The sequence below is a fragment of the Nicotiana sylvestris genome, chromosome 9 (genome assembly GCF_000393655.2).
Source record: "Nicotiana sylvestris chromosome 9, ASM39365v2, whole genome shotgun sequence".
In the NCBI taxonomy this organism is placed as follows: Eukaryota; Viridiplantae; Streptophyta; class Magnoliopsida; order Solanales; family Solanaceae; genus Nicotiana; species Nicotiana sylvestris.
In genome coordinates, this window is record NC_091065.1 from 179,268,408 (window position 1) to 179,292,761 (window position 24,354).

At 35.9% G+C, this 24,354-nt stretch overlaps 2 protein-coding genes across 2 annotated transcripts; one reads left to right on the forward strand and one right to left on the reverse strand.

Annotated features, from left to right (window-relative positions):
• Positions 1–401: 401 nt before the first annotated feature.
• LOC104247789 (glucose-6-phosphate/phosphate translocator 2, chloroplastic-like) lies at positions 402–5,103 on the forward strand. Its single transcript, XM_009803891.2, has 5 exons — positions 402–1,143; positions 2,431–2,656; positions 2,774–2,996; positions 3,648–3,861; positions 4,829–5,103. The coding sequence occupies exons 1-5, from the start codon at positions 658–660 to the stop codon at positions 4,838–4,840; spliced, it is 1,161 nt and encodes a 386-aa protein (XP_009802193.1). The 5' UTR covers positions 402–657; the 3' UTR covers positions 4,841–5,103.
• Positions 5,104–11,979: 6,876 nt separating this feature from the next.
• On the reverse strand, positions 11,980–12,774 carry LOC138878655 (uncharacterized). Its single transcript, XM_070158343.1, has one exon. It carries the CDS (start codon positions 12,772–12,774, stop codon positions 11,980–11,982), a length of 795 nt encoding a protein of 264 aa, XP_070014444.1.
• Between the last annotated feature and the right edge of the window lie 11,580 nt (positions 12,775–24,354).

Genomic DNA, 24,354 nt, shown 5'->3' on the forward strand with positions numbered 1-24,354 from the left:
CCACGCATTAAATTATAAGTGTAGTCATATTTGGTCCTCCTATTCGAGCGCGATGGAATGATAAAAATTTCTCTATCTTCAACCAAAAATTTCAAATTTGAACCCTTCAAAATAGAATCTTGTTTAGAAGAGATCTCTGCAACTCTAATAAATTTTCTAACAAATTAATCGAATCAATAAGTTTCGAATATCATAAAACAAAAAATATCCAAGGCGTTATTGGATCTAATTAGAGGTGCTGGTCTTAAGTGGCTCACTTCAACCTGACACGACATCATTCTAGAACATGCTTGAATCTTGTCATTTTAGGTTTTGATATCCTAAAATTGTTTTTTACATAAAGAAAGATACCAACAAGATCCTATCAAATAAATAATCATTTTCCTATTCCACTGTAGGCAATCAATCTCACAGTTGTACTTATAGGAATCAACGTCGTACCAAATCTTCTTTCACTGTCACCTCTCAGTTGTTGTCACCTAACCTATACACCTTTCTCAATTCTACCGAAAAACTCTTTGTCCGATTCTTCAAAACCAAAAATCTAGTAATTTCTTAACTTTTTCCATACACCCTTTTAATCACTTTAAACATTATTATCAAATTTATTTCATTATTTCAAGACTCAATTTTTATCAGTTTAGCAGAAAATTGGTCATGGCTTGTTCTATAAAGCAATCACCTTTATCAATCACACCTGATTTTATTCCCAAAAGGGGTTTTAATTTTAATTCAAATCTTGGATTTTTACCAAAAACAAAGATTCAAAACTGTGATTTTTCAACCAAGAAACATCTCTATATATCATCTGTTACAAAATTTGGTTCTTTTTCAAGAATTGGAACAATTTGCAAAGCATATGAAGCTGATAAATCACAGCCGTTGGATGTAAACATTGAGTTACCAAAATCATTAGAGGCTGCTGCTCAGAGGGTTAAAATCAGTATATATTTTGCTACATGGTGGGCTTTGAATGTTGTTTTTAATATATACAATAAGAAAGTTCTTAATGCTTATCCTTTTCCTTGGTTGACTTCTACTCTATCCCTTGCTACTGGCTCGTTGATTATGTTAATTTCTTGGGTTACAAGAATTGCTGAATTCCCAAAAACGGATCTTGAGTTTTGGAAGAATCTATTTCCGGTAAGAATTCTGATTTTTTAATGTTAGGATTTAAGGTTCAAGTTTTTTTTATGTGGTTGGTGTTTTTAGGGGTTTTGCTGGGGTGGTAAGGGTTTAAGGATTTTTGGGTTTTATATCTCATCTGTTCCAAAAAAGAAAGGTACTATTTTTAAAATTTTTAAAGCTGTAAAGTTATGATTAAGTATATAGTACTACTTTAGTAGTTTATGAATATATTACCACCATTTGGTGGGTTCGATTGGATTACTATGTTCTTAATCAGAGGTTCCGGGTTCGAGCCTGAAATGGAGAAACTCCTCCTCTGGTGGGCCTAGACGTGTGAGCCTAGACGCAGAGCTGGATTGGATATTGGATGTAAAAGAAGGGCAGCTTGGTGCACGAAACATCCCGCCTTCATGCAAGGTCGGGGAAGGGCCACACTGTTTGTAATAAACCCCGTAAAAATAATATTCACGGTATTAGTGATAAACGCAGAACATTAAGTTATGGTTAAATCAGCAAGAATAGAAATGCAGCAATAATGACACCAAGATTTTACGTGGAAACCCTTCTGAATAAGGGAAAAAACCACGTCCAAGAAGAGCAACTGATATCACTATAGCGAGTAATTTTACACTGTGTAGTAACGAGTGAAAAATACTCCTAAGACCGCTACACTCTCAAAAGAAATAAACACTCTTTTGCTTTTTCCACCTCACTACAATATCTCTCACACTCTATTTTTCTCACAAACTATTTTCTTATAGTTTATGGAATACCTTGCTCTTTATGTTTCACTCTTTGTTGGTGTGATGAAATGAGAGTTAAAGCTCTCATTTTATAGCCAAAACCTCACTCTCTAAAGCCTACAATATTTGACAATTTGCACATCCTTTTCACAATTTCAACAAGGTTGGCTACCAAACCAAACCAAGTCAACAAAATTGGCTACCAACATTTGAATGAGATGGACACCATATCACGTACCGCAAGAAGTGTGATGTGGGTAGCTTACCGTGGTGCAAGTATTAGTTGTTGATTCTATAGGTCGAACCTTGACCTATAGGTCACATAGAGACAATTTTACCGTTGCTCCTAGGCTTCCCTTCTTTGGATGCGAAATACCAAAAAAAGAGTTTGTGAAAATGTAATTTTGTCTCAATAAGATTGATAGATTAACTTCGAACATGGGTTACTTTGAATACTCTCATTGAATGGAGAGAATACATGATTTATTTATTTAGTTGTGTCATGTTTCAAATAATATTTTTTAAGTTTGTGTTACTATTATTCTTGGTGGTGATGTAGGTTGCAGTTGCTCATACCATTGGGCATGTAGCAGCAACTGTTAGTATGTCTAAAGTTGCAGTGTCTTTTACTCATATCATCAAGAGTGGTGAACCAGCTTTTAGCGTATTGGTTTCGAGGTTTTTGCTTGGTGAGACTTTCCCGCTTCCGGTTTATTTGTCGCTTGTGCCAATCATTGGCGGTTGTGCACTTTCAGCTGCTACTGAGCTCAATTTCAACATGACTGGTAAGAGGAATTGCTATTATATTGTTTTACTCAAGCACTTACTTCAACAATCTTATTAACTCTGATATGTGGATGTATTATGGTTGGTTTCTGAAATTTACTTGATTGTTATTACAGGTTTTATGGGGGCGATGATATCAAATCTTGCATTTGTGTTCCGGAATATATTCTCAAAGAAAGGAATGAAGGGGAAGTCTGTTAGCGGGATGAACTATTACGCGTGTTTGTCCATTATGTCTCTGTTAATTCTTACACCTTTTGCAATTGCAATGGAGGGACCCCAGATGTGGGCAGTAGGATGGCAAAATGCCCTCTCTCAGATTGGACCCAATTTTGTTTGGTAAGGACTGATAACTTCCGCTTCTCGTGACATGTGCTCCCAATATTTCTAGTTCTTAACCTATGTTATGTTGATGAGTTGTATGATATTATACATCTATCTCTGAGTATGTATCTTGGTTGTACCAATTTGAAGTAGTTTTATATCCTTGTTAAAGTTAATTAATCATGGTACGAATTAAAAATGTTAATCATTGATCTAAATTATGAAGGCGGATATTAATCCCATTTTGTCTTGGCTTCCGTAGGCATCAGCTGTATTAATGATAGCGCCTTAGTTTCTAGCTCTTTCTTGCATACTTCTGAGTCAATCAATAAACTATTTGATAGCAGTTATAATGTGGTACTATCTTTCTGGCCTTGTTGCTGTTACTGATCTATTGTTTCTTTTCTTCTTCTTGAGCCGAGGGTCTATTGGAAATAACCTCTCTAACCCCAGGTAGGGGTAAAGTCTGCGTACACACTATCCTCCTCAGACCCCACTATTAGGATTTTACTGGGTTGTTGTTATTAATAGCAGTTGTAATGTAATTGCTGATGGAATTGTCTACTTGTGTGGTTATAATAGAAGTTTCTTCACTAATCATTTTGATGAGTAGCCTAATAATAGTTTTTTTTTTTTTGGGTATTTCGATTTGATACATGATATCAGGTGGGTGGCTGCGCAGAGCATATTCTATCACTTATACAACCAGGTCTCTTATATGTCCTTGGATGAGATTTCTCCGCTTACATTTAGCATAGGAAATACAATGAAACGGATATCTGTCATAGTTTCCTCCATCATAATCTTCCAAACACCCGTTCGGCCCATCAACGCACTTGGAGCCGCCATCGCGATCCTGGGAACCTTCATTTATTCACAAGTGAGTTTTCTTCATCGCTCTCTGTTTAGTCATTAATTGAAACTTTTGCTAAACCAATAATTCCTTTTACGCGTGTGGCCTATATTGTTCTGCTTCCCTCTCGTGTAACTTGATGTTAATGAAAAATAAGTGTAACATGTTACTGAGATATGCTATCTGAGTTAAGAATTTTCATTCAACATATATTGACTGTGGCAATAAATAAAAACTCAATGATAATTGAGATAACCCTTCCCAAAAGTAGGGTTGTCTTGGCATAATGCTCCCATATATCTGGTCAGAATCTTGAATAAAATATGATTTCACTTATCTGGTACTTCCTTTAGGTAATATATTCTGGTGGTTTGAGGCTTGAATATTCACAATTTTCGTTTGTGCAACTTAGGATCATGTCATGTAAATTGTTCATCAATTAGCGTCATTCATACTTTGAATGTACGCATTGTTTTTTGCTTCCTTCCAACTGTGGTCAGTTTCTTTTGCTGAGCGTTTTCATATACAACATCTTCCACCGCAAGTATATTTTCCAATTGAATTATACCCTCATAAAGTACATATCAGGTTAAGTTGGAGATTACAAGATGATATATTAAACTAAGCAATGATGGGACAATTTATCTATTATCCTGAATAAAATTTGTTGTGACGGCCACAACAATGTGTACTTAATACAAGTTCAGTTTTCCATCTCTCTTGTTATCTACCTTTCAATAATTGGTAGGAAGCCAAAACAACAGACTACTGCAATATATTTTTTTGTGCTGATCTTGTGCAATACTGTGAACGTATACTTACGAGAGCGCCTATACATATCATTTCATTCAGAAGATTATTTTGGAAGGCAGCCTTTGAAATGATTTCCGATGGCTGCCTATAATTTGCCGAATACTTTTACGTACAGTATTCTGCATTTCTGTTGTGAAGAGCATCGTGTTTAACCATTTTCGTTCTGGTTTTTCTTGAGCAGTCAAAACAATAAGGTGCTTTACTAGAGGGCGATGATGATCCACTTGAGGCGACCGGATTTTGTATTTTTTTTTCCTGTTAGATTTTTCTTCTTCTTTTTCTTTCTCCTTGGGATGAGGTAGATATGCAAGTTGTTGGAAAATATTACTATGTAGTAGCAATTTGTTGTAGAGTCAAAGTTAAGTATTTCTTGTCATGCTTTGGATAGAATATAGACCAATTAAATAAGGGATCTTTACACAGATAACTGACAATATTCATTGTTTACTTTTTCTAGTCATATACATTAATTATATATAATTATCCACATATAATACATAAATTATGCATATATTATACCTCCACATATTATTTTTAGTTTAAACGGTTGAGTAGGGGCTATTTGGGTTAATTCTTCATTAAAAAAATAATGGATGTTCCAATGCGGTCTCACCAAAACTTATTTACACTAGGTGGCCACTTTGTGGACTGTGTTTAGAAGTTGGCCGCTTTTTGAAAATTAGATCTGTGGTTTGCAACTTTGTATATTAGTTTTGAATTTGAAACTCCAGATCAAATTGTCACTTTCAAACTGGTCTATTTTGTTAAGGTGGACAACTTCTAAATACGGTAAAAATAGTACAGGCTAGCCAGTTTTCGGATTGGTCATTCAAAAATAACCAGCGTTTGTAAAGTCATTAAAAAAATGTCATTATTTTGCTGCAACAGGAACCGGCCCAACATAATATACAGGAGATCGATGCACCTGTATATGAACTTCCAGCATATTATGCTGGAACTCCAAAACACGGAAAGTTCCAGCATAGTATACTGGAGATTGGAGCATATGTGTATGAACTTCTAGCATATTATGCTAGACCGGTATATTATACTGGAACTCCAGTATATTATGCTGGAGTTCCAGTATACTTGTGTTGGAACTCCATTATACTATGCTGGAGTTCCAGTATACTTATACCGGAACTCCATTATAATATGAGATTTTTTCTTTCCTATACCATATATGAAACCTTATTACCAAAAATATGCATAGTTTTTAATTTACCCGCCCTGTCCACATTTTTTCTACAGTTATTATACCAATCATTAAATACTAATTAATAGTAGTTGAATATTCCTAATTTGTCGAGCTAAAATTGAGGAACAGAATATTCGAAAAAGATTTGGCGTAAATCAGATCAAATCATATTCTTCCAGATATTCCTATTTAGGCGTGCTACAATTATGGAAGTAAATATTCTTCCAGATATTTTCCACCATTGATAGTCATTAAAAAGCTTGAAAGCTTTTAATTCAAATTTGGGTTTTCAAGAATCATTATTTTTTTGGATTGGGTGTTGTTGAAAATAATCGGGAATATGCTTTGGAGTTTATATCTCAATTTTGAGGGGTTTTGGTGAAGATTAGACTTGGTTTTGACTGAATTTCAAATTGAAACTCGAAGAAGAAGAAGAAGAAGAAGAAGAAGACATATTGCAGAAATTGTAGATTATTTGTATTCTGATTGTAGATGCTTTATTTTCTGTTTTCACAAATAAAAAGCAGCTAAAACTCCTACAAATCTTCTGAAAAACGCAATTATGTCAAAAATTACAATTATGCTACAATTGGATGAGAATTGGGATATAAAAATTCAATGTATCCAGTTTGTAGATAGTTTGTAGATAAATTGTAGATTATTTGTATTCTGATTGTAGATACTTTGTTTTCTGTTTTCACAAATCAAAAACGATTAAAACTTCTACAAATCTTTTGCAAAAAACGCAATTACGTCAAAAATGCCAATTATGCTACAATCGAATGAGAATTAGGATATTAAAATTCAATGTACTCAATTTGTAGATATTTTGTAGATAAATTATAGATTATTTGTATTCTGATTGTAGATGCATTGTTTTCTGTTTTCACAAATCCAAAACGACTAAAACTCCTACAAAATCTTCTGCAAAAAAATGCGATTATGTCGAAAATACCAATTAAGCTACAATTGAATGGGAATTGGGATATTAAAATTCAATGTACCAAGTTTGTAGATATTTTGTAGACAAATTGTAGATTATTTGTATTCTGATTGTAGATGCTTTGTTTTCTGTTTTCACAAATCAAAAACGACTAAAACTTCTACAAATCTTCTGCAAAAAATAGTCTACAATTTATCTACAATTTCTGCAATATGTCTTCTTCATCTTCTTCTTCTTCTTCTTCTTCTTCTTCTTCTTCTTCGAGTTTCAATCTGAAATTCAGCCAAAACCAAGTCTAAATCTTCACCAAAACCCCTCAAAATTAAGATATAAACTCCAAAACATATTCCCAATTATTTACAACAACACCCAATCCAAAAAAATTATGATTCTTGAAAACCCAAATTTGTAGTAGGAGAGATCTTTCTTTTCTTCCTTTTGGTTTTTCTTTGAGAAATAGTAAAATTCGCGCTAGAAAATCCAGCGTTGGAGGCAAAACGTCCACCTAAAAGAGCCTGTCAAGAAATAGGAGTGGAGAAACAAAAGTCTAAAGCAATAACTGGGGCCTGGAAATAGACTGGCTTTGTTGACTATTGTCTTGAAATTATTGAAGCGAAGAAAGAGCGGTTAAGTCCAAAAAGATTGAAGAATTGTCGTTTTGATTTGACCCAAATTTCATGAGAAGGATGAAAGATTGAAAGATTTGCTACTAATGCTATCTAGTGGAATCGAATCAAAAGTAGTATTTTTCTATGAAATACGTGATCCAAATTATGTATAGAAAAGTAAGCGTAAAAGGCTTGATCACATTTTTTATGATAGCCTATTGGCAAGAATATACCAAAAATGCTACTGTATAGCCGCTTTCAAAATAATAACCGAAAAATATATTTATGGCTAACGGTGTATTTGTATATATATTTACGACTACTATATATTTTTACGGCTAACAGTAAATAGTTTCGACCGCAGACTAAAAGTGATCTTTGCCGAGAATATGTAGGTAGTGTTAGGATTTCAATTCATGTCACTTCGTATGACTCCACCTTGTGATTTTCCACAACCTATAGTTACAGTAGCCAGGAAATTTATACAAGGGAATACAAAAGGACGCTAATATCATATCTTGGATTTGAACTCTGTGATCAAATGTAATTTTTGAATTCTTTTTGTCACTATATTAGAAGTTTTACTTATATCAAAGAAATTCAATAATTTATACATAATTAGAAAGTTCATTTTGCTCTATTTGCATAGTATAATTTTTCGATAATGGAGATTTAATTAATATCCTTATTCCTGCCCTAGCTTCACCCCTGATAGTTATTGCTTTGGTTCTATTGTTCAAATTCATCCCAATCAGTTGAAATTGATAAGAGAATAAGCAAATAAGGAAGACGGAGAGAGTGTCGAACTGTTTTCTCTCATTATCAAATGAATAGAATGCCTAATCAGTAAGATATACAAGTATATTATATACTAACTCTAGCTGCTATATTTAAGTTAACGAATAGCTGTCAACTAACTAATACCAGCTGTCAACTAAGGCACAATAGTGCATGTTACTAACTCCTCTACACCCTCCCTCTAGCTAGGTGAAATGAAGATGTTCTTCATTCCTAGTTTGGATACCAAGTAAGAATGTTGCGCCTTAGTAAGACCTTTAGTAAGCACATCGGCTTGTTGCTCAGCAGAGAAAAGGTAAAGAGTAGCCACCAAACCTTGCTGCACCTTCTCCCGAATAAAGTGACAGTCAATGTCGATATGCTTAGTACTCTCATGGAAGACAGGATTAGCAGCTATTTGAATGGCAGACTTGCTGTCACAAAATAGAGACACAGGGAGTTCAAAATCAACAGACAATTCCTTGAAAAACCCAATGATCCAAACAATCTCAGCCACCGTAGAAGCGAGACTCCTATACTCCGCTTCAGCAGAGCTTCAAGAAATAGTTGTCTGTTTCTTGAACTTCCAAGAAATCAGGGAGTCACCAAACTTCACAATGTAACAAGTGACAGACCTCCTTGTGTTGCGACAATAGGCCCAATCAGCATCGCAATATGCAGCCAACTTATTAGAACCAGCCGCGACAAGAAAATACCAAGACCAGGCTGACATATCTCACAACTCTGCGAGCTGCCTCCATGTGAGACACCTTAGGAGCCTGCATGAATTGACTCAGACATTGGTCGAGTAATGGTCAAGTAGAGAAGCCTGCCAATTAACCTCTGATAACTGGAAGGATCGGGCAGAAGACAATCAGCTGATTGACCAAAATATTGATCGTATTCAGCAGAAGTAAGCTTGAGATTTAATTCTATGGGTGCACCAAGAGGCTTAGAACCAGCCAACCCCATGCCTGAAATAAGCTCTAAAGCATATTTCCTCTGATGTATCACAATACCAGTCTTGTTTCTAGCGAACTCAATACCTAAGAAGTATTTGAGTTCCCCTAGATCTTTAATCTTGAAATGTTGCTGCAAAGCATCCTTGGTCTCTTGAATTAGCTGAGCATCATCTCCAGTTATAAGGAGATTATCGACATAGATCAAAACAACCACCATCTTGCCAGCAACCTTCTTAGTGAGCAAGGAATAATCCAAATGACTTTGAGAAAACCCTGAAGAAATCAATGCAGTAGTCAACTTAATGTTCTATTTTCTAGAGGCTTGCTTAAGTCCATAGAGCGACTTATGCAGCCTACAAACAAAGTGTTTCCCTAAGGGAGAAAACCTTGAGGGAGCTCCATATAAACTTCTTCATGTAGGTCGCCCTGTAAGAAAGCATTAAAAACATCCATCTGATGTATGATCCATCCCTTAGAGGCAGCCAAGGAAATCATGGATCTTACAGTAATCATCTTCACCACGGGTGAGAATGTCTCTTGATAATCAATACCCTCCTTTTGGCTGTATCCTTTTGCCACTAATCGTGCCTTGAACCTCTCAATTTCACCAGAGGCTTGACACTTGATTTTATACACCCATTTACACCCTATGGTCTTCTTACCTTAGGGAAGAGGCACCACTTCCCAAGTTTTATTAGCCTCCAATGCCTGTATTTCACCTTTCATGGCATCTCTCTATCTACTATCTTTAGCAGCTTCATAATAATTTTTGGGTTCCACTTCAATGGAAGATTTGTCAATATAGCTTTGATAAGAGGTAGACAAACTAGTGTACTATAACATAGAGGAAATAGGGTAGAGACAAGTATTAGCAGTAGGACGACCATTATCTGGTCGGACGAAATTCTTGAGCCAAATAGGGGTCTACTAGTTCTGTCCGATCTTCTCAAACCAGGAAATGGTATGTCTTCGTAAGCTAGTGTAATAGCTCCCTAGTCGGCATTAGAAGATGGTGGTGGTTCACCTGCTATCGAGATTGCATCTGACATCACCTCTCGAGACTGTGGAGGTTCTTCTGCTGTTGTAACTATAGCCGGCAGCACTTCCTGAACATTCTGAGTGTTCTGAACTGGAAGTAAGTTAAGAGGTTGCCCATCAGATAAATGCTTCTGAACAGGATGTTGCATCTTTTGAACAAGACATTGCATCTGTTGAATACCCTACACCATTTGAAAAGGATATATATCTTCATAAAACACAACATCCCTACTTACAAATATAGTTTTGTTCCCCAAATCTAACAACTTGTACCCCTTTTGAGTAGCCACATAACCCGGCATAACAACCTTAATGGCACTTGGAGCAAATTTGTCTCTTCTAGTCAAGCTAGTAGCATAACACAGACAACCAATAACCCTCATATGCAAAAGATTAGGTGGCTTCCTGAATAAGGCCTCATATGGTGAAATATTTCCCAGAATTGTGGAAGGTATCCTGTTAATCACATAAACGGCAGCTTCGATACAAATACCCCAAAACCTGATAGGTAAATGACACTGAAACCTGACAGCCCTGGTAGATTCTAAAATATGTCTATACATCCTCTCCACTACTCTATTTTATTATGGAGTATATGGACAAGAACTCTGATGTACGATACCAAATTTGTTGAACAACTCAGTGCAATGGCTATTAAAAAACTCTGTCCCATTGCCCTATCTAAATGACTTAACAACTTTGCCAAATTGAGTGGAAACCATGACAATAAAATCCTTAAGCACAGTAACAACATCAGATTTTAGATTCAACAAGAAAACCCAAGTATATCTAGAAAAATCATCTACTACCATAAGAAAATATTGCATTCCATTATAAGTGGGGAGCTTGTAAGGACCCCAAACATCCATGTGCAACAATTGAAAAGAGTCAGTTGTTCGACTACGACTAACAGGAAATGGTACTCTAGTTTGTCTAGCTAGTGGGCAAATAGCACAATGGTGTGATATAAAGCTAGACTTATTCCCAATCATGGAAATCTTCCTAAGAACTGACATATGTACATGACCTAATCTCTTATGGCATAGTTCTGCAGATACTTCAGTTGTTGCAGCCAAAGACTTGATAAGGCTCCTGGCATCTTGTCGTTTCCTTTGTGACTTCAACACGTACAAGCCATCCTCCTCTCTACCAATCCCCTTCACCTTCCCAGTGAAGAGATCCTGAAAGAGAAAGAAATGAGGGGAAAATGTGGCATAGCAACTCAGTTCCTTAGTCAACTTTGATACTGACAAAAGATTAAATCTAAAGTCCAGTACATATAACATATGACTTATCAGATCACCTCCAGGTAACTCACAATTACCAACTTGTGTTATCTCAGTTGAATCTCCATTTGGAAGTTGTACCTTTCCTGAATTTCCTACTAATCCATCACTATTCAATAAAGATGCATCATGTATCATGTGATTTGTCGCTCCGGAATTAACTATCCTTTTAGAAACATCTACAGAGGAAGACAGTGGTTTACCTGCCATGTTAGCAATAGCCTTACTAATGGAAGATTTACCCAACATGCTCAAAATTTGATTGTATTGGTCTTGTGTGATGATTATAGTTGTAGTTAGGTTAAGTCGTTATTGCACATTAAGAACTCTCAGCACATTGTCACCTCGTTCTAATGGAGCGAGACATATAGTCACTAAATTCGCCTTCTTCCCTTTGAAATCAGCTGGATACCCTATAATTTTGTAACAGTTTTCTTTCAAGTGGACTTTCATGCGACAGTACTCACAAACCATCAACTTAAAACAGCTTGTTCTTGTGTGACCTTTCATATTGCAATGGTCACAATATAGGTTTTTTTTCCTGATTCTGTCCTCCATTTTTAGCAGCAAGTAGTGTTGTGGGATCGACTTTGTCCATCAAAATATAAGTGCCTCCTGCAAGTTGTTTTTGGCTTTCATCTTGCATTAACATAGCATAGACTTGGTTAATGTTTGGCATAGGTTTCATCATTAAAATTTGATTGCGAGCATGACCATAACTGTCATTCAATCCCATTAAAAATTGATAAAGACGCTGCCTCTCAAAATTTACAAGAGAGTCCCTAGACTTTGCACAATCACAAGAAGGAGGTACCAGCGAGTCATACTCATCCCATAAATCTTTCATTCTGGAAAAATACTCTGATATAGATAAGAGCCCCTGAGTTAATGTAGCAATTTCCCTATGCAAGTAGTAAGCTCGCGAATTATTCACCTTATCAAAGTATTCCTCCAGATCCTTCCAAACGAGTGCTGTACTGGAACGAAATAAGATCCCAGCCAGTAGATTTTGATGCACGTTCCCCATTAGCCACGAAAGCACAATAGCATTGCAACGTTCCCAATACTTCGCAAGATCGCCAGAATAATCAGCTCGAACAATAAAGCCATCAATAAAACCTAATTTTTTGCGTCCTAGAAGAGCTACCTTTATAGCTCGGCTCCAAATCGTGTAATTTTCCATACCGATAAGCTCAATCCCAACTGATAGTGAACCAGGTGCATCGAACGGATACAAGTATAATGGATGATGATGATCAATTATAGGAGAAGAATTTCCCATAGTCAAAGAAGTAGTACCGTCAGGACTCCCCATAATCGAAGCTCCGAAAGCGAAATACAGAAAAAAACAGGAATTGCCGATGAATCTCTCGAAATTTCAGTCAAATAATTGACGAAAACACCCTAGATTCACTCAGCTATGAATTGCCGATGAATCTCTCGAAATTTCAGTCAAATAATCGATGAAAGAACCCTAGATTCACTCAGTTCCCGCTCCCGCTTTGATACTATGTTCAAATTCATCCCAATCAGTTGAAATTGATAAGAGAATAAGCAAATAAGGAAGAAGGAGAGAGTGCCAAACTGTTTTCTCTCATTATCAAATGAATAGAATGCCTAATCAATAAGCTATACAAGTATATTATATACTAACTCTAGCTGCTCTATTTAAGTTAACGGACAATTGTCAACTAACTAATACCAGCTTTCAACTAAGGCACAATAGTGCATGTTACTAACTCTCTACATCTATCCAACCACTTTGTTTTGCTACCTTCTTAAAAATAAATGGAAGATATAATCGAGGAAACAATTAGTCATACAATATGGAATATTTTTTTTGGTAATTAAAATTTTTATTAATCATCAAGGATAAACTTTACAAAGCCATAGTTAGTTAACTCGACTAACTATCTAAAGACAAGAAAACAAGAAAAACTATTTATTCCTCTATCTGTCACTTAGAAAAATTTAAACAAACAAGTTTTGAAATAGCTCCTAGTTTTAACAGATGATCTAGCACAACACATGCATGCTATCTCTTTTGCAATGACGATCCAATCTTTACTTGTTTGCTCGAAGATCATGTGTTTCCTTTCTATTCAAATAGCTTGCACTGTCTCAGTATATAGCAATTTGAAGACTTGGACAATTGTTGATTTTCCCTTGGCATTCTCAATAATCCAGTGTTGATATTGGTTACATGCGGTTGGGAATAGTGCATTATTCTTTCCCCATAACAGAACCCTGTCACATATCTTCCTTAAGAGTCTACATTGGACAAAGATGTATTCATTTGTCTCATTATGTTCTTGGCATAGGCTACACTTTAGTTCCACATTGAACCCCCATTTTGCTAATCTATCGATAGTAAGTAGCCTTTTATGCAAGTGAAGCCACATAGTAATTCTTGCTCTAGGTCTAGTTTCATTGGAGAACATTAGACATTTCCATGGTATTCTTGGGAGGTCACCTAGAAGCTGCAAATAAGTCTGTTTAATCAAGTTTTTCCCTAAAGCAGATTGGTCGAGTTGCAGCATGGTATCTTTTGCATAAAAAATCCTCTGAATCATCCAACATGCACATTGTGGCACCTTCATATTGGCAAACTACAGCCCCTTAATTTAATAACTATGAATCCCTCGAATCCATAACCTGTTTTAGGAGGACAAATCTTTTCCTTGGCAACCAAAGCCTTCTTATTTATAGTATTGACACCTGACCATACATAACTGCAACGATATGCATCAATTATGTCCAACACCTTGACAAGGATCATGACAAGCTGAGACCAATATGCTTGGATACCAAATATGACTGATTTAACCAGTTGAATCCTCTCAGCATAAGATAATTTTCTAGCAGTTCATGAGGAGATTCTTTTGACAATCTTCTAGATAAGAGGATGTCATTGTGATATGGTCAGCTTCTTAGTTAAAAAAGGTACAACCAAGTATTTTAAAGGTAGATCCTCATAGGTGTATCTCAGCAACCGTAAGATTCTGTCCCTTTTTTCATGTATCACTCCTCCACAATATAATGAGCTTTTGCCTGTTAGCTTGTAAGCCTAAGGTAGAGAAAAATTGATGAAAGCACTGATGAAGGTGGTGTACAGACCCTACATCTCTATGAGCAACGAGTAATAGATCATATGCAAAAGACAAATGTGTAATCCCATCTTAGCACACTTGGGATGAAATCTGAAAGTCTTTTTATTTTTTAAGATGTTCAATTGCCTGCTAAGATACTCCATTGCCATAGAAAATAGGAAAGGGGACATGGGATCCCCTTGTCTCAAGCCCCTTGCTGCATCAAATGGTTGAGTTGGCTCACCATTGACCAAGATAGAGTAGTTCACTATTTTAAGGTATTCCATTATCCAAGCAATGGATTTTTTGGGAAAATCTAATTCCTCCAATACCTGATCCAGATAGCACCATTCAACAATGTCATAAGCTTTTTGAAGGTCAATTTTGATTATACACCTAGGATACACATCCTATTGTAGTCCTGGACTAGCTCATGAGCCAATATGATGTTATCATCTATTTTCCTCCCTCGTATGAAGCCTGTATGTGCTTCACAAATAATATCAGACATCACTTTTGTAATCTTGATCTATGACTTTGGAGATAATTTTATATAGAATAGTGCAGCAGGTTGTTGGCTTATTTTCTTTCACTATGAGAGGATTCTCAAATTTAGGGATTAATGTGAATGAGGTACATTTTAAGTGTTCTGTATAGCTTCCTTATTGTGAAGAATGATAGAACAACTTGGTTTATCTCTTCTTTGATTGTGTGCCATGTCTTCTTAAAAAAGACTACATTGTACCCATTAACTCCAGGTGCCTTGTCATCTCCAATCGAGCATAAGCTGCCATAAATTTTAGTAGTTGTAACTTCCTCACACAATGTCAATTGTTGTTGATGAGTTAACTTAGGTCTTTGCTACATGATCAACCTGTTGACAATAGGTAGTTACCAAGCTGATGTTCTCATTAGGCTTCTATAAAAAGTGATGATTCATCTCTTATTATAACCTGTGGATTAGTGTTCTTATTTACTGCAAGTGTGTTGAGTTCCAATATTTGTTTCCTAATTATTCTCTCCTTGATTACTGTTGTAAAATACTTGGTATTGGAATCACCTAATTTGATCCATCTAATTCTAGATTTCTGTCTAATCACACTCTCTTCTATTAAGGAGCATTTTTCCAAGGCTTGAGCTGTTTCTTTCTTTTCTATCACCAGTTCATCTGTACATTGTTGGGCTAGTTGTTTCTGTAAACTTCTCAGTTGTTGCCTAGTAATATCAACCTTTTGTGTGATATAGCTAAACTCTTCTTAGTTGAGCTTCTTGCACAAAGGTTTCAAGGACTTTGGCTTCATCCATATATTCTTCATAGGATTGTTATCCAATTATTTTCTTCACACCTCCTTGACAAGTGATTTAAACTAGCTATGTTTAGTCCAAATGTTAAAGAATCTGAAGGGAGTCTTGGGTGATTTGGTTGCAGATTTCAAGTATAGTAACATTGTAGAATGATCAAAAATGAATGAAATGTCATATTCCACTTTAATGTGGCCCCAACATAGCATCCAATCTCCATTACCCAATGCTCTATCAATTCTACAACACACTCTATCATGACCCTATTGTTTATTTGACCAAGTGTAGTAATGAACACTCAAATGCAACTAATTTAGACGTAAGTTTAGTATACACTCTTCAAAATCTTTGATCTTAGAAGCACTGATGGGGTTGCCTCCTACTCTGTTTGTGGGGTAGAGTACATCATTAAATTCTCCACTCACCAACCAAGAGAGGTTGATTGAAGGCCCCACTATGTTCAGTGTAGCCCATAGAGATAGCCTTTGCTCTATAGTGTTAAAGTCATAGATAATGTCATTAGTTGCTCAGTTGTAGTAATTCTATCTGAAACTTTACAGTGAATCATCTGGGCTGCAACTACTAAAAGGTTCACAGAAAACCTTTGATCATCCCATATTAACCATATTCTACCATTATCTATCTATGGATAGTTATTATAAAACCTCCAAATAGGGGCAATGTTGTTAGGTATCTTCACAGCATTATGTTGCTTGACTCTTGTCCCAACTTATCCTGCTAAGAAGATTTTGGCATTTTTTAGGTAATTTATGAGCTCTTTTTGTTTGTACCTCTTATTAATGCCTCTCACATTCCATATGCACCAGGTCATTGAGAAGTACTTGGATTCCCCCTTTATCTAGAGCATAGTGTTGTCACTTCTCTGCTCTTCAACACTAAGTATCTCAAAGGAATTTCTAAGTGGTGTATCCCCCAGTAGAGGAAAATTGCCATAATCCAGTGGAGGACTGTTAGTTTGTATGAGTCCACCAAATAGTAGAGTACCTGATCCTCTATGAGTTTGTACTGAGAATGCTAATAAAACAGTAAGTAAATAAGATACGGGATTTTTACTTGGAAAAATCCCAACTCAAGGGGACAAAAATCACGACCTACACCTGTAGGCTTTCAACTTTACTAACTTGTAAACACCTATTACAAGCCACTTTGTAATGACTCCATTACAAAGAATTCAACTCAACTAACTTGTGATACTCTTACCACAAGCCACTTTGTCATTCTCTAGTTACAAAGACTTTAACTTATGACCAAACCTAGTAACAATATAAACTCAGAGAGTTTATGGATTTTACAAGAGGGTTCCTAATCAACGCTTCTGGCTAAGCAATTTAGGATATACAATAAGAACAATCACAAAGTTACAACTCAACTAAGGACAACAAAATACTAACTTTAGGAACTGGTCTGTAGTAGCATTTAACTTTGTTCTTCAAGCTCGTGAGAATTAATTTCACAGTTTTGCAAAAGGCTTGGATGAATATCACAAGTGTTCAAGTGATGTTTTGATATAAACTCCTTGTTAATACACCTTGATGACATCAATTGAATGATATAAGAACTTTAGTTGGTCAAAAGATAAGTGGCCACTGGAAATAGTGTAGTGCAAGCAGAAACAGTGCAGACAATTACGTCACATCCAGCTGTGTCCAATTGACTTCGTACTACTATGAGGGACCACAAGGGTATTAGGTCCTTGTTTGGTTCTCTATCTCTTGAAGCTATAGTAGTTCATATTTAGCTGGAATTCATTAACTTGCAGTGTAGCCCAAGTGTGTCAGGTTCCCTATTTGGTCATTGACAGTAAGTTTGTTAGATCATCAAAACATAAGGCAAAGACATTGAAAACCTATCAATTTCCTCCTTTTTGATGATGACAAACTTAAACATTGATAACATGTATTTAGAGCAAGGAGAACCAGATAAAGTAACAGGAGCTTACAAATTCCCCCTAACTTTATGCCTTCCTTTTTGAATCATTTTATATCTACACATATGTATTTATTCTTCCTTTTGGCATCATTAAAAAGACACCAGCAGTCAAACAACATAAAGAAGTCTAGCCGAGCTAACTCTTGCCACATATGTGGACACAACATGATAGAGAAGAGAATCATAAAATTCATGCAATGAGATAACAAAAGAGGATAGATTTTATATTTATAAAAATATATGCCTTTGTTTAAAAAGCAAAGGCAAAATTGGACTGTTAAAGACTGGAGCAGTACTGTTTCATCCCAACCACATAAAAAAAAACATCTGCCAAAAAAAACTTAAAAGAACATTCCAGAAACTGGTCACTGAAGGGGTACTTAGGGGGCACTAGGAGTAGATGGCTTGGAGGCTGCATCAAGTGTTTGGATAACTAGGTCTATTCGGGCATTGGCGGACTTTTGCTCATTGAGCAGTTCTGCTTTCAGGCTCTCTACTTGCGTCGTGAGATCAACATTCTCTTTTGTCAAACGACCTACTTCATCATTTGACGCCGGAACCCCTTGGGCTTGCTGACCTTCCAGGATAGCATTCCTAGCCTTCAACCGACGAATCTCCCCAGTTGCTCTATTTTGAGCATTAATGAGTTGTGAGACGGTTGATATACTTCCTACCCCCCCATTCTTTTCTATGCACTCACATTCTTCCAACGTTGTCTGTGACAAAGTCTGCTTCTTAGTTCCTACCTTGTTTTGCCCCAACGACACCTTGAAGAACTTAAACACTCGCGTAGGCAGAAACCGTAAGAAAGGCCATGATTACCATCCTTGAAGGTTGCTACTTTTTGCATGTGTTCAATCATAATAGTAGGAAGGCTTACAGGAGTAAAGCTATCCAGTTGCTCCATTAAAAATAGGTCAGACTTAGAAGTCATGGACCTCCTCTCAGCACGAGGCAATAGAACTTTGTTTACCAATTCGAAAAGCAGTTGATAAACAGGGAGTAATGCCTTCTTGTGGATCTGGTCCCCCTTTTGGTTCGCATTCTCCTTTACCACGGCATTTCAAAAATTATACTGACACACATCCTTCACACTGGACACACCAATTGTACGGACTTTAAGAATTTCCCCAAGCAACTTTACATCGAACACGATATCTACTCCATTCACCAAAGCACAAATCTGGTCGGTCTCAATGGGAAAGAGGCTAGCAAAGAAGCTTTGAACCTCATCCTCATACACCTTAGGTGCATCTATTTGGAATAGATGCCTGTCGCACCTCCTTTTTCCCGCGCCCGCGGGGCGCGTGGGGAGTTTTCTCCAATTAAAGGACAGTCGAAACGGGATTTGTTTATTTGTTTCAGAGTCGCCACCTGGGAATTTTGAGGCGTCCCAAGTCACCAATTATAATCCCTGAATCGAGGAGAATATGACTCTGTTTATTTTTCTGCGAACCAAAAATCCTGAGTAAGGAATTCTGTTAATCCGGAAGAAGGTGTTAGGCATTTCCGAATTCCGTGGTTCTAGCACGGTCGCTTAACTGTTTTTATTATTGGCTTAATCATCTTGATTTTATTAAATATATTGATGTTATCTGATTTTACTACCGCTTATACTTATCGTGATTAAGGACCCTTCTTCGAATCGAATTACGCGTACGTATATTCGTGTTACAAATTTAAAAATGCGGAATTGTGTCACGCGTACGTGTACACAATAATTTTTTGATAATATTTTAAGCAATCATTTTTCCGAGATTGTGTTGAATCAAGAATATTTATTTTTATTGAATAGTGAACCGTACATCTCGGGTTTTTATGAAATTGATTTAACGTCTTTGGATAAATCCTTTTACTAAATATTTGTTCGAAATTGCGCGTACGCATAATCCGAATTTTTGCTTCTAAAATATAATCAAGGTACGCGAACGTATCCCTAATTGCGCAAAAATATTTGCAATGATATTAAGGATTTTTCCACAAATTATTCATACATTTTTATATGAAACTCATGACAAATTCCCATTTAAGGTTTCAAAGAACTTACAATATTAAATGTTGACCGTTGATTATATTTTCCGAATATAAATAATTTATTCCAACTGTTCAAATTCAAAGGACATAATAAAAATATGATTAATACTATCTTTTTAAAAAAATATATGACGTATATATATATATATACATGCCGAAGAATAAATGGCATATGGAACTAAAAATAAATAATTCATAAAGGGAAGGAAATATTTTCGAGAATTTTCATTGTTTACTTAATACAAATTCTATTTCTAATTATCAAAGATGTAAAATGTGGCAATCTATGCTTGTACATCTCTTTTCATTCTCATACACTCACTTTTAATCTAATAGGCCTAATTACTTGTTCACTTTGTTTTATGAAAGTAGATAAGCATCGAATTTGTAGAAAGAGAATTATTATGCAAGTTAATTTAACAAAGTTACATTACATGCAACCCGACTATTTGGCGTAAGCATTCATAACGTTCTGTCATCATGACGAGCTATACCAACTTACTTTACTCATATGATTATACCTGTCATCATACCATATAATAACTTATACCAATCTAAACAAAATCATACTCATTACAAAATATTCTACTAATGTAACTTCTTTATCTTTGCATTTAGCTAATAGTATTAAGGGATGCAATCAATGGTCCATTTTTATGCCTTATTCCCTGTCTTGACAATTTATTAAACTAATGAGATAATGAACTAATATTATTACAAACCTTTATACAAACTTTTAAAATAAGACAAATAGCCCATAGCTATCAAATTGAATGTACTACTAATTAACTAACATGAAACAAAAAATGAAATTTAAATTGATGAACTTGGACAAATAAAAATAGACTTTCAGTTCAAGCTTTATCGACAAGTCATGTTGAATCTCTTTTCAACTTAAAATTTAAAAGACATATACCTGAAAATGGAGGTAGAAGAAGTAAGTTTCAGCAGTTACAGCAGTAACAAATTCAGTAGAATATACTGATAACACAGTAAATCTTATCAAGAATAGGATTCGAAGAGCCCAGATGCACAGTAAGATACTTTGAAAGACTTCAGATTTTAACTGAACAGTGGAATCACACAAAATTGAACATATTCAACACAAGAACAATATTTCAGATTTCAGCCTTTCTTCAGTTACAAATTCAGTTTGTTTCTGATTTTCTGTTTCTGCTGCTATATCTGTGTGTGAGTGTATATGTGAGTGTGCTATTTTCTGTTTTCTTTCTTTAAAATCTCAGCCCTCAAAATCTCTTAAAGATTCTCTCTTAAAAATTCTCTCTGCCTTTCTTTTTCTTTATTAAAATCTTCCCTCTGAAAATTTCTGCCCTTAGAAATTCTCTTCTGAAAATTCTGTTTTTCTTCAGAATTCTGTTTTTTCTCTCTTAAAATTCTCTCTTTCTCACTCAAAAATTCTCTTCTTTTTTTTTCTGTCTGTCCAGCTCCTGTATTTATACAGGGCTGGTCTTAGGCAATTTAAGTGTTTCTTGGACCCCCTTCCTCTTTTTTAAAAAACAGAAAATCCCATTATGTAAAACCTTTTCCCTGATTTTCAGCAGCCCATTATTCCTTGTTCCCCATTAGTATCATTAACTAATAGCCACTAACATTACATTATAATATACTAGTACTAACACCCTGTTTTTTACTGCTCATTCCCAGAAATGCCCCTGAAATCTTGATGTTATTACTGAAAAATCAGAACCTATAGCAAAACAGTTTCTAAAATCTGTACAAACTTAGTTATCTCCTGATTTACAGCTATAACCAATCCTATGATTTTGAAACAGTATTACATCTCTAATAGCTGACTGACAAAAACTGAATTAAAACAGGGAATTATCAACTGAATAAAAACAAACTTAACATTATACAGAACATGCAGGATTCTTTCAACTGGAATTCAAAACTGAATTAAAAGCAAACAAATACAGGAGCATTGTCAATATACTGACAATGTCCCGTTTAGAAAACAACAATACAACATACATTTGAATTCACTAATTCATAAACAAACATGATTTAATTGACGAATACTAATCAATTGACTATTTACAACATTTGTCAATAATTAGTCCAAACAATAGAATCAGACTGTTTCAGTCAACATTTTCAGAAATGAAAAATTCGTAATATAACTAATCGACGAACTTAATCGAGTCGATTACACACATTGTAAACAATCACAAACAATAGAAACTATTCACATTCGGATCAAGTAAATAGGTAGGAGACAGAAATGACAGAATTGATCAAAACGAATATGAAAAATTAAAAAGCTATTAAAACAGACAACAATACACGTAGAATACACAAAAGAAATAGAAAAAATACCTCTGAATCTTCACTCGAACTCAACTTGGATTTGGACCTTTTTGTTTGAAATCAAACTGACCTTAGTCGAAGTATTTTCCACTGAAAATACTTCGACTAAGGTCGATTAAACCTCAATCTTCATTTAATAGGCACAGAATCCGGAAGTTTGGTATTTTTAGGGTTCTTAAAAACACGATTTGGAATTTAACCATTTCTGGTCAGATTCGAGAAGAACCAAACATGACACAATGGTGAGGGTAGCCTAGGGGTTATTTGGTGTTAGTTTGAAACGGATCTGAGTCTGTTCTTGTTTGGTCCGAATCTTCAAAAGAAGATTCGAGAAGTTCCGCACTGATTCGAACCAAACAAACGATAGATCCATATTCAGGGTGACTAGGGGAAGCTGTGGTGTCGATTTGGGACTGTTAGGTCTAGATCTGAACTTGGCTCGAATCTTCAAATGAAGATTCGAGAACCTCCAGGGAGATTCGAACCAAGCTGGTAACATATTCGGATAGAGGGTGTTCAGGGGGTCATAGGGTGTTAAGGTGGTGACCGGCGGCGTTGATGCCGCCGGGTTTCAGGCGAAGGAATCCTAGGGCGGCTAGGGTTAGGATTGGGGATTTGGGAAGACGATGAACAGGAGAGGATTGGGGGGGGGTGTTTAGTTAGGGGCCGGGGTAAGGGTTTGGGATTTATATAGGGGTGGGGTGGACTGATGTTATCCGTTGGATCAGGTAGAATGGAGGGTTGAGATCTACACACTTAACCAAACGGTGTCGTTTGGTTTAAGTTAGGGGGACGGGTTGAACCGGGGCAGTGGGTCGGGTAAGGGTCTTGGGTTAGGGTGATGAGATCTTGGCCGTTGGTTGTATTTAATCCAACGGCCCTTGATAAGGGGTGACCAAACGACGTCGTTTGATTCTGCTTGAATTGGACCGGACATGGGGCTGTTGGGATTGGGCTTGTGAAGGGAATTAATTGATTTGGGCCTGGATTTTAATCCAGGTCCAATCTTTTACTAGTATGTTTTTTTTATTTTTCAATTAATTCATTTTCTAATTTAAAAAAAAAAATTATAAAACCATTTTAACTTCACAAAAATATATTAATTACTCTATAACCATTATTTAACACATAGACAAAAACATCAATCACACAGTGAAACATTTAAAATAGAACCAATGCGTATCGATTTTATTTAAATTATCTCTTAAATGCATAATTAAATCCTATATGCATGCAATATGTATTTTACTTTATTTTTTGATTTATTTTGACAAAAATAAACATTTACGGACATAACACAAACATTTAACACCACGCCAAATTCAAAAATTACACAGTAAAAGAAATTTATTTTATTTTTTGATTTATTTTGGAGTAGTTTTTCGTAAGGCAAAAATTACGTGCTCACAGCTGCCCCTCTTTGTGCGGAAACTTGAAGAGTTTTCGTACAAAGATAAAGTGAGCGGACACGAGCGATTTCTTGCCCGTTCGAATACTCCGTGGGAAGCATTTTTTGAAAGATTTGACCGAACCTCTGCTTCAAAGGTTTCCTACATATCCTTGGCTATAAAGGAATCAGGTCAATGTAGTTCGGGAATTTTTGGTAGCTGGGACTACCATGGGACTGTGATGTTACTGCTGCTTTGTGCTGTTTTTACTGCTTGCTGACCTCCTTATTACACCTTACTTTAAAGGAAATACAAAAAGCTAAATTAGACTATGGTACATGAATTATAAAAATCTTATCTAGATCATGCCCTTGCGTTTCTTGTTGTCTTGATATCTTGGTGACTCTTGGGCATTTGGCTTATTCCGTATTCCTTTTGGAACTCTTGTTGTTTCTTGCTGGGGATTCTGTTGGACTTCTCTGCTTTATTGATTCTAAGTATGCTCCTTTATCATATGAGCGGGCTTTTGATTTCAACACTTCAATTGTATTCCTTCGTTCTTCAGGTGGGTGTCTTGACTGCTTTAATTCTTTGTCCTCATTCTCCAGGTGGACGCCTGACTTCTTCAATTCTTTGTCCTCATTCTCCAGGTGGACGCCTGACTTCTTTAATTCTCATCCTCATTCTCCAGGTGGACGCCTGATTTCTTTAATTCTCATCCTCATTCTCCAGGTGGACGCCTGATTTCTTCAATTCTTTGTCCTCATTCTCCAGGTGGACGCCTGATTTCTTTTTCTCATCCTC